The following is a 10,273-nucleotide window of genomic DNA, read 5'->3' as shown; positions in this document are numbered from 1 at the left end:
ATTAGGTCCAAGTCTCAAGTCGTTTTTTCTTGTTTCTAGTCACAGGTTGGATGAAGTTGAGTCAAGCCCCAAGTACAGTAGTTCACCTGGTGGAGCCTGTGCCCCATGTACAAAAAGGCTGAGTCCTTAGCAGCAGCCTGGGAGCGGTAGTGTCCTGTGGCTCTTCGCTGGATGTCAGCCCCTCTGTCACTGTCAATTTCTTTATAATGTCAGTGACAGCCACTAACATGATAAAGTCACAAAGAAATTGAAAAAATAAACTACAGAGAAAATGGACACTAGTCACTAGTCTTTAACTTTACAAGGGAGACAACAATTTCTAAAGTAAGTAAAGTATACAATCTATCATAAAACAAAAGATGAACTGAGAATAACCATCCAAACCAACACATTAGTAATCTTCCTATATGCCAGTTCTTGAGATTACGCAGAAACTGAAGCACAGTTACAGATGATCAGTCTATAGAGATGTTGAAATGCAGAGGGCTTACCCTACATCGTGTATCTCCTCAGCTTATCCAAGGGCCCTACGTACAGAAAGGGAATCAGTGCAGTGGTTTATTTGTAAAAACCATAACCATTAGAAAAAATAAATGGACAGTTAGCAATAATATCCTTTTACATGTCAAATTGCTTACAAGGAGTAGATCTGTTTTTCTTGTTAGTGAGGGAACCCACCATATTTTGTACAGTATTTCAGTGTAGTGTAACCAGTTTAATTCAATCAAATCCAGCTAACAGGTGAATTTGCAATCGCATGCTATTTCAGGCATGTTTATATGTCAAATCTACTGGTCTAATGTAGTTTTCCAGGCTGCAGTGTTCATACTTTAGTACTTTATTAGGCAGTGTTGACATTTGTACATGTGCTGCACACCTTACAGCATTAGGTGGTGCCTTTCAGTAAGTCTAGCAAGTTTTGAACAGGATGCTGTAATAAAAAACTCTTTTTCTCTTAGCTGCAGATTGTATTAAGTTAGGGGAGGAAGCAGAAGAAAACAGTCTGGTGGACTATAACAAGTGAACATACAGTGTATCCTTGTTTTTATTGTAAAGTGCAGAAATAAAATCAGTTCAACTACATCTCAGACTCCGTTCAAGTCTCTGGCTGCAACATGATTAGATGAGGCTATCAAAGTTTGAGATGTATAAACAATGAGCAACTACAGAATCAATGTTCAAGCAAAAAGCATCACAACACAGGTTGGGTTTCCTTAAAAGAGGCTGGACCACAGCATGTTGGTCCAACGGCCATTTAAAAGTGAGCTATTGATAAAAATTTAAATACAATTCAGGGATTAAAATGGTTTAATGAAATTAAGTTAGAATAAAAGGACGCTCTTGCTTCTTTAACTGCCTTTTGATCATTTTTCATTGCATCTTTCCAAATCTGTTAAAACACACGTAGATCTTTATTTAAAACTCATGTATCGTGTCATTCAGCCAGGGCTGCGGTGTTTTAAATGAGTTTTGACCCTGTAGGGGGTAGTGCAACAGGTGTGGTTAGAAAGGGAGACCAGCTCCTCTGTGTAATTAAAAGTAAGTTCATGAGAACACTGAATAAAACCAAATCAAAAGTGTCTGGAGGTATCTACAAAACCTAGGTGTTCAAAAGATGAAAAACCAATATGTACAATGGGGGTGCATTTAAAATCCTTCTTGTAAGGTGGTTTGGTATGACCTTAGACTGATTAACTAGAACTACAATTGTAATAGAGATCTGCTTTAAAAAGCGACCCGCAAAAGTGAATTAAATCCTCCAGCGTGCACCACCGGGCGGAGACTGTGGGCCGGAACTCCTGAAGTCGATTTGCGAAACTACCCGAACAACAAGGAGGTGCGGACCTGTGTATTTACTGAAATCGTGGATCTAATGAGGGGGGGTAAAATGAGGGAATGCTACAAGGCTCTCATAATTTTTCTGAAAGACACAGCTTTAAATTGTAAGACATAATATAATTGGTCATGTCCGAAGCGGCTGTTGAGGAAGTTTCCGTTTTATCGTCCATTTACTGCGGAGAAGGAGAGTTCCAGCTCCTCCAACAGTCTGGTAAGTTAGCTAACGTGGCTAACATTTGGTCGTAAATAGGCCTAAAGTTACAATAAACTGACCATGTCTACATTTAACCTGAAGCCTTTAGTAACAAGACCAGTGAAACACATCACAAAGACATCTGTGCCAATATCCAAATCAGCTGTACTGACCAGTATGTGATCATACACAGTTCATAAGCATACACAGGCTACATACTGTACACACGCTATTTTTATCTCTTTCTTTTGGAACTGTGTGTAACGCGGAGTCAGAAATCTGAATCAGCGTTACACACAGTTCCAATAGAAAGATATAAATAACCATACTGTGAAAACAATGTAATCCAAGCTGAACAAAAAATAGGGTTCAAAACAAGAAACGTAGAACTATTACACATACAAGGACGTGAAAGCATAGGTGTAAAGTTTTATATACAAGTTAAGTAGGTGTCATAAACAGTGTGTAAACTGTGAATATATCAGGTTTGATTTGCAGGAAAGTGGATGTTGTAGTATTATTTGGGTAAACCAAAGTTTCTTCCATGCAAACATGAAGGAATATCTAATACTAATGTTATGAAAGTGGACCAAGATTGTTTTCGTCTGTCCCCATTGACTTGTCTTACCTGTTTGTTGTCTCAGATATGCATTAATGGGTGTGGACCTTTTTTAATGGTAAAATTCAACACTATCTGACATGTGGCCTCAGAGTCGGCTATTTCTGACTAACGTTGAGCATTTTAAGTGTCATTTAAAAATGGCATTAACACTGACAACCCCCATTCTGTGCCCTGTAGCTCAGGATGGGCTCGTGTTCCAAATCAACAGCACTGTTGGAGAAGAAAGAAGGTTGGACATCAGTCTGTTGTTCCATCTGCAACCCCACTACCCTTACCATCCCCCCGACATCTCTGTCTCTTCCACTGGTCTTTCTAGGACCCAGTGTCACAACATCAGACAGCAGCTGCTTGATCAAGCTGCATCATTACCACCAGAACCAATGGTTCATCAGCTAGTGGAGTGGTTACAGGTAAACAATGAACTTACTGACTGTCGAATAAGCTGTAACTTAGTGAATTTAGCCTGTTACGTGTAATTGAACAACAACATTTCCGCATGAAAGGAATGTTCCAGCAAAAGACAACAGCTATAGTGTGAGACTATTGGTCCTCTGTATCTTTAAAGGGCAGCTGTGAGACATCTGTAGCTTGGTCAGATGAAAAAAAGCCACAGCATTATCAGTGTGCACAAAGTAGAACATTTAGAAAAAAAACAAGGTTAGTAGAATTTGAGGACCTCAAATAATTAGGGTAGACTGATTATTGGCCTCACGAAGCAATACCTTGACTCCAATGCAGCATCCTTTCTCTTTCTGTAGTCTCATCAATGTCCCAACCACAACACAATCTGATTTTTTACACATCACAAGTAATAGCTGATCAACACTGAATAATCTGAATATGTAAAGTAACTAAAGTTATCTAATAAATTTAGTGAAGTGGAAGAAGCAAAAAATGTAAATACTCAAGTATTTGAGTGAATTGTAGTTAGTTACATTCCATCACTGGTTATTCTCAAATTTGACACTAAGACTTTTATTTTTACTGCAAATATATATCGGTTCCAGTAATCACTTATCGGTCTTCTCGATTACTAATAATCATTATTAATGATTTACCAAATCTGTGGTGTGTTAATAGCAGTTTGTGGAGGTGACAGAGGACTGCACAGGAGGTGAGGAGGAAAGGAAAGAGCGAGAAAAAGAGGAGAAGTGGACTGCAGTGCTGTCGTTGGACCACATTCGATCTCCGAATCGTTACATTAGACTGCTGGAGCGCTGGTCCGAACAGCTGCAGCTCACAGGGAGGTTATTCCTGGGACGATGTATACTGGTTATTCTGCAGGGGGCCAGAGCCAACATCAAGGTACCAACCCACATATTTAACACAGCATCACATAAAGTTGTCAAATGGTGCTTCTTTTTCTTTATGTCTTGTATGCAGCACACTGCTGCTGAAAAGTTTGGGGTCGCTTAGAAATTAATTAATTTTGAAAGAAAAGCACAATGCTTTTCAATTAATTTAAATTGATCAGAAATACAGTCTAAACATTCTTAATATGGTAAATGACTATTTAATTATTTAATTTTTATTTTCAGTAAACATCACTACTGTACTGCAATGACACTTTCTGTGAGCTCGTCCAAGTTTGTCATGTTAAAAAGCTAATTGATCATTAAAAAATACTTGCACAGCTGAAAACTGTCATGTTGATTGAAAAAAGCAAATCAACTTGGCAAGCAATCAGTTGAGTATCTGGAGCATCAACATTTGTGGGTTCAATTATTGTCTCGAAATGGCCTGAAAAAATAACTTTCTTCTGAAACTTGTCAGTCTATTCTTGGTCTGAGAAATGAAGGCTATTCCATGCAAGAAATTGCCAAGAAACTAAAGATCTCATACAACGGTGTCTACTACTCCCCCTCAAAATACAGCACAAACTGGCTCTAACCAGAATAGAAAGAGAAGTGGATGCACAACTAAGCAAGACAAGTATATCAGAGTTTGAGAATCAGACACCTCACAGGTCTTCAACTAGCATGGTACCCACAAAACATCAGTCTCATGTCAACAGTGAAGAGGCTGGCCTTCTAGGCAGAATAACAAAGAACAAGCCACAATGAGTCTATCATCAACGAGAAAAGATTAAGATCGACAAAAAAGAACACAGACTTTGGACACAGAAAGACTTGAAAAAGTGTTATAAACAGAAAAAAATCTAAGTTTGAGGTGTTTGGATCACATTTATGAGTTATGAAACAAATGAAGAGGAGTGCTTGACACCATCTGTCAGCATGGTGGAGGAAATGTGATGTCTGGCATGCTGGTGCTGGTAAAGTGGGAGATTTGTAATAGGATTTTAAGGGTCTTGAATAAGAAGGGGTTAATTCTATTTTGCAACACTGTGTCATACCCTGTGGATTGCATTTGAATGAAGCCAACTTCATCCTACAACTAGATAATGACCCAAAGCTTAGCTCCAAACTATGCAACTACTATTTTGGAAAGAAGCAGTGAGCTGGTGATCTGTCTATAATAAAGTGACCACAGTCACAAAGTATGGAGTGAAATTTCTTCAGATTACTAACAAACTGACAGCTAGAATGCCGAAGGAGTCTGGAGGATTCTTTAATTCGAGTTTGAAGGACAAAATTATAATTTCAGGTGAGAGTCAGTAAAAATCATTATTTCTTACCTTGTCAATGTTGTTACCTGATATAGAAAATGACAGCTTGAGTTCCCCCAAAACTAGTATTTAGTCTCCCTGTTGTGTAGATAGTACAGTTAGTAGTGAAGCAATACAGTATTGTTCCCTAACCACATGTTTTTGTGTCTAAAGTCATAAAACAGAATAATTTTCTTTCTGTGATTTATAATAGCATTGCCAGGAACAGACTGATGATGTCATCCTGCTGATGTTGGATCAGAAAATGCTTCCATGCATCCTTTTGTTGGGTGATTTGAAGGGCTTGTTGACAAAGTCATCCTTCTAGAATTCTGATGCCAGTATGGGAAATACCTTCAATACTGCCTATAATGCTGGAATCTGTGTTGGCGAGTGCACAAGTCTATGCACCGACCTGATGCCACATATTATATTTTTTAGAAACAGGGCCCTGTTACTGGCTGCATCCCACTGCCTCCCCGATCCCTCTACAAGAATTCTGTGTATTTTCCACTTCTTGGTTGTCTTCACAAAAATGGGGATTTTAGCACACATGCTTTCTGGCACTGTCTTCGGTGCACAGAAAAATGGGATGGAAATAGTTGGTAGATGTATTAAAAAGAGAGCTTGAGAGAGAAGTTCAAGCTCTACTTTACTTTCTCACCTCTAAGCACCTGGCCAATCAGTCTGTAGTCAGGCATGATTGTCAGGGTTTTACATGCTGTAGCTGATTTGATTAACACACAAAATAAACACTGAGGCCCTCTACAACAGCCTTGTAAGGTTTGCAAAAAAATACTAATTTGTTATCTCAGTTTATTAATTTGAGCACACAAAGTAGAAGGCAGTTGTTGACATGTTAACACTGAGTTAAGCCCAAGCAGCTCATTGTATGTTCAATTGTTGGACTTGCGAGAACTTTTGCTGTTTATTTTATACTGAATTAATGTTAGGTTCACAGGTGTGCACCTAAAGCTGGGCTGACAATGAATGTTTATAACAGTCTTCTATGTTGTGCTAACTCACACTACATCTTGTGATCACTCTTTCTGCATGGGCCAAAACATACGACCTCTACACTCACTCACACTCAGAGTCATGACTTGTACAATAATAGGAACCTTCTGATAGGGTTTTTGCTCTTTGGTATACGCAAGGCAGTGTCACTTGGTGCAATTTGACTATGAACGGACAAGAAGAAGAGAAAAAAAAAGAGTTTGGCATAGCAAATTGCTAAAGATGTGGACAGTATGGTCACTGTGTTTCTATCACAGCAGAGTCTGAATCAAGACTAGTAGCCACAACATATAATACTACAATAATATTATAACAAGTTCATTACAGTTTATAAAGGATCATTTGACAACTGCCATGTGGGTAATTGGATCATGAACACCTCAAACTGCAATGCCCCCCTTAAACAAATCCAACAAAGCAGATGTAGTGAAATAGAAATTTATCAGAGGCCATCAATATGGGGTTAAAATCTTAAATCATAGTGTCTGTCCAGTATCACTAATAGCAGCTTAATAGGAAACAAGTTCCAGTGAAGGAAATCATTTGTATGACAAAAGAGTGTTGAGGGGACCTTTAATAAATGTAATAAATGTTATAACCCTCAATTGTTCTCTGTAAGTTCAGTTGCTGTTGCTACAGTATCTTGTAATCTTTGCTGTTTGTTGTGGTCAGGTCATGATTGACTCCTGCCATACCATCTCTCTCTCTCATTCTCTCTCTCTTTCCTGCGCTCTCTCGCTCTCTCTCTCTCCTCCCTCCCTCCCTCCCAAACCAGCCTAGCTAGATCTCTACCCACCATTGAGTCTGATTCTGCTCAGAGGGTTCTGCCTGTTAAAAGGCAGCTTTTTTTCACCAAGGGCTTGCTCATGCGGGAAATGTTGGGTCTTTGTTTTTGTCTAATTTATTAAAGAGTATGATCTACACCTACTCAATTTGGAAAGTATCATGAAATGACTTTTGTTGTAAATTGGCACTATACAAATATTGATTGACTGATTGATTGATTGATTGATTGATTGATGTACTGTGTTTCCCTTTGTCTTGTATTCTCATTGTTGTGACTGTAATTATGTCTCTTCAGGAGTTTTGTCGCCTTTTGAAGACAGTGAAGGTGGATACGGATTCTTCAGGCAAGAAATGCAAAGAGAGGATGATGAAGGTTGTCATTGAAACCCCCTCGTTTTCCTCCTGTGGCCATAGGTACAGATCACAGACACATGACTCATGTAGCAGAGAAATGGAATTAGTGCTGGGCTCCTACATCCATGTAATCAGTTTTTGACTACACCGTAACACTCCTCATATGGTTTCTTTCTGTGTCTTTCTATCAGTCTCCAGGGTTTTGTAGTGATGAACTACCAGTCAGTAGCAGAGCTGACTGCAGCCTTCAAGGAAATCAACATGACTGAGCTCTACCAGCAGATACTGCCATCATTAAGTCACTGACAGCACCTACATTACCACAGTGACTGAATCTAAACCGAGAAGATCCTTGACGAGATTCAGACTAAGTGAGCATAGTCTGACTGGAAACAGGTGCGCACAGAAGAGTTGACTGACCAAAATTCCAAATTGAATGTAAATCCTAAAAGCCCGCTTACAACACCAACTGTGCTGTAGCATCGGCTCAACTGCAGACACAAAGGGACAGGTGGTCTGATGTCTTGCACAGAAAATGTGTGTATTACTGCTGTGTAGTTTGATGTTTGATTTATTTTCAATGATGGACTGATAAAGTATCAACAGACCAGACATCATTTATGTTATTTATATTGACTGCATGTAATAGTATTATACCAATAAAGCTCCTCTGAGGTTTGCTATTGATGCGCCTTCATGAATTACAATTATTTACACTCTGCTGCTAACTGCATATGATTATATGTCCCTGTTAACAGGTTATGTACCACAGTCCTTTTAAGCAGCTGTAAGTAAACCTCTCCTTAAAAAGCCTGCACTTGATCCAGAGGTTTTAGCCAACTATAGACCCACATCTAACCTTTCCTATTTCTCTAAGACCCTGGAGAAAACAGTTGCCAGTCAGCTATGTGACTTTCTACATAACAAAAGCTTATATGAGGATTGAAACAGGATCGTCAAAGTTACAATGACTTTCTAATTGCATCAGATGGGGTGTTCGTATTGCTCTTGTTGGATCTTAGTGCTGCATTTGACACCATTGACCATCAGCTCCTATTACCAAGACTGGAACATGTAATTGGCATGAAAGGACCTGCATTGAGCTGGTTTAAGTCCTATTCATCAGATCAATCTTGTACATGTTAACGATGAACCTTCAGTGCATGCCAAACTCAGAGTTTTACAAGGTTCTGTGTTGGTACCAATACTGTTCACTTTATATAAGTTAGAGAAATTCTTGTTCAAATTAGGGAAAACATGGTGTTAATAAAAGTTATTACACCAATCACCACATTAGTCTCAATTTCCTATTTGGCATAATAAAACCCTCCTTATCCGTTACATCCTAACACTCCGCTCAGGATAGTTATCCCCATCCATCGACTCGACCCTTGAATCAATGTTCCTCTTGGCATTCTTAGGCTTCCTACAATGCTTGGAATTTTTCCTCTTCTGATTAAACTCATACCTAAGCCCTTACGAACCCATCCTATCGTATATACACCAGAGACAAGCATGCCACGCTACCCCACAAGAACCACTCTTCATCACTGAATCAGGCAGTCGCCACACGCTTCTGGTTCCACCACCATCTCCACCAGGTCTTATCCAAGTCAGGAATCTCTCCCAAACTTTATTCTAGCCACTTCTTCCGTATAGGCACCACCGCTACCGCCTCCAGACAAGGAATTCCCAACATGCCATCAAAGTCCTCGGCCGCTGGTCTTCCCGAGCCTAACAACCTGGTTACGATCCACCACCGCAAAATGCAAAAACTTGTAATTTTCCCCGTCTTAAGATTTTGTTCAGGTGTGTATGTGTGTTAAACAGTGTGTTCCTTTCTACCCTTATCTAACATGATGTCTTTTTGTATTTTATTTATCAGAGTACAGCTCTCCAATCGCCATCACTCTTGACACCTTACGGATCACCACCGTTATCTCCTCCATATCCGATGGTGCATACACCTCCTTCCTCTCCTCCTACTCCATCTCTGTTGGTGCGGACCCCTTCACCGTCTCCATGATGTTGAAACCATTGTCCTCCATCTGCTCAATACTGTTGTATACAAGTATTGGGAGGAGCTCTGCTTCAGCTGTCACATTAACCACCCCAGCCAGAAACATCAGGAGTTTTCTGTGAGAGCAACCAAATTACAAAAAAACTGTGAACCGACCGTTTTATTTCTGCCATCCAACGCTTCTTAACCTCAAAGCACATCTACGCCCATGAAGCCAGAATCCAAGGGGCTGCAGAAGCTATTCTACATGAACTGAAATCAGCAGAGAGGAGCATGGATAAAATCAAGGAAATACGTATATGATACAAATGTAACCAGGGGGGAAGAACAAAAATCACACTAAAGCCACTAGATGGCACTGTGCCCCAGACTTTGAGGTGTTAAATAAATAATAGATAATAAATAAATAATTGTGTTTTATAAACCATAATTAACCCTCTGGTTTGTTTTGGGTTCTGTTCTAAGGAAAATACTCTTAAAACTGTCAATTCAAAATTATTATTGTTAAATTTGCTGTATAACTTGATAATTATCGACATCGATCAATATAAAAAAACATATGATAACAGTTTTGGCCATATCACCCAGTCCTAGGTTCCAGTTAAATGCCTGCTGGATACAGGGAGCCCGGTTAGCACCATTTCTGAGTCTTTCTTAAGACAGCACTTATTAGGAAAAGAGGAGGATGTGTTCCCCACAGCCCAGTGGCTCAAGTTGACTTCAGCAAACTCTATGCCGATTACCTACTTAGGGTATCTTGAACTAGATATGGAGGCCATGGGGTTAAACATACCTGAGTGTGGTTTCCTAGTGGTTAAAGATCCAGTCCCAGAGGAG

At 39.5% G+C, this 10,273-nt stretch overlaps 1 protein-coding gene across 3 annotated transcripts; it reads left to right on the top strand.

Annotated features, from left to right (window-relative positions):
* The first annotated feature begins 1,712 nt into the window (after positions 1 to 1,712).
* Positions 1,713 to 9,870, top strand: rwdd3 (RWD domain containing 3). 3 transcript variants are annotated; one of them, XR_012178752.1, is made up of 6 exons: positions 1,720 to 2,050; positions 2,832 to 3,064; positions 3,735 to 3,959; positions 7,358 to 7,476; positions 7,608 to 7,812; positions 9,302 to 9,870. XR_012178752.1 is itself a non-coding variant. In XM_073464893.1 (5 exons), the coding sequence occupies exons 1-5, from the start codon at positions 1,966 to 1,968 to the stop codon at positions 7,720 to 7,722; spliced, it is 774 nt and encodes a 257-aa protein (XP_073320994.1). In that variant the 5' UTR covers positions 1,713 to 1,965; the 3' UTR covers positions 7,723 to 8,103. The 3 variants fall into 3 exon arrangements, 2 of the variants coding, with proteins under 2 accessions (XP_073320994.1, XP_073320992.1); XM_073464893.1 differs by lacking the exon at positions 9,302 to 9,870 and having other exon boundaries at positions 1,713 to 2,050; positions 3,738 to 3,959; positions 7,608 to 8,103; XM_073464891.1 differs by lacking the exon at positions 9,302 to 9,870 and having other exon boundaries at positions 7,608 to 8,103.
* Positions 9,871 to 10,273: the final 403 nt, after the last annotated feature.

This window comes from Pagrus major, chromosome 4 (genome assembly GCF_040436345.1).
Source record: "Pagrus major chromosome 4, Pma_NU_1.0".
Taxonomy (NCBI): Eukaryota; Metazoa; Chordata; class Actinopteri; order Spariformes; family Sparidae; genus Pagrus; species Pagrus major.
Note: the sequence above shows the minus strand (reverse complement) of the source record. Positions and strands in the feature narration are given on the sequence as shown.

What these genes read in the sequence shown, in the direction of transcription:
- rwdd3 (XM_073464891.1), top strand. Translation starts at nt 1,966, where the DNA reads ATGTCCGAAGCGGCTGTTGAGGAAGTTTCCGTTTTATCGTCCATTTAC. An exon ending in CCAGCTCCTCCAACAGTCTG is followed by an intron (nt 2,051 to 2,831) that starts GTAAGTTAGCTA and finishes TGTGCCCTGTAG; the next exon opens with CTCAGGATGGGCTCGTGTTC. An exon ending in GGGCCAGAGCCAACATCAAG is followed by an intron (nt 3,960 to 7,357) that starts GTACCAACCCAC and finishes ATGTCTCTTCAG; the next exon opens with GAGTTTTGTCGCCTTTTGAA.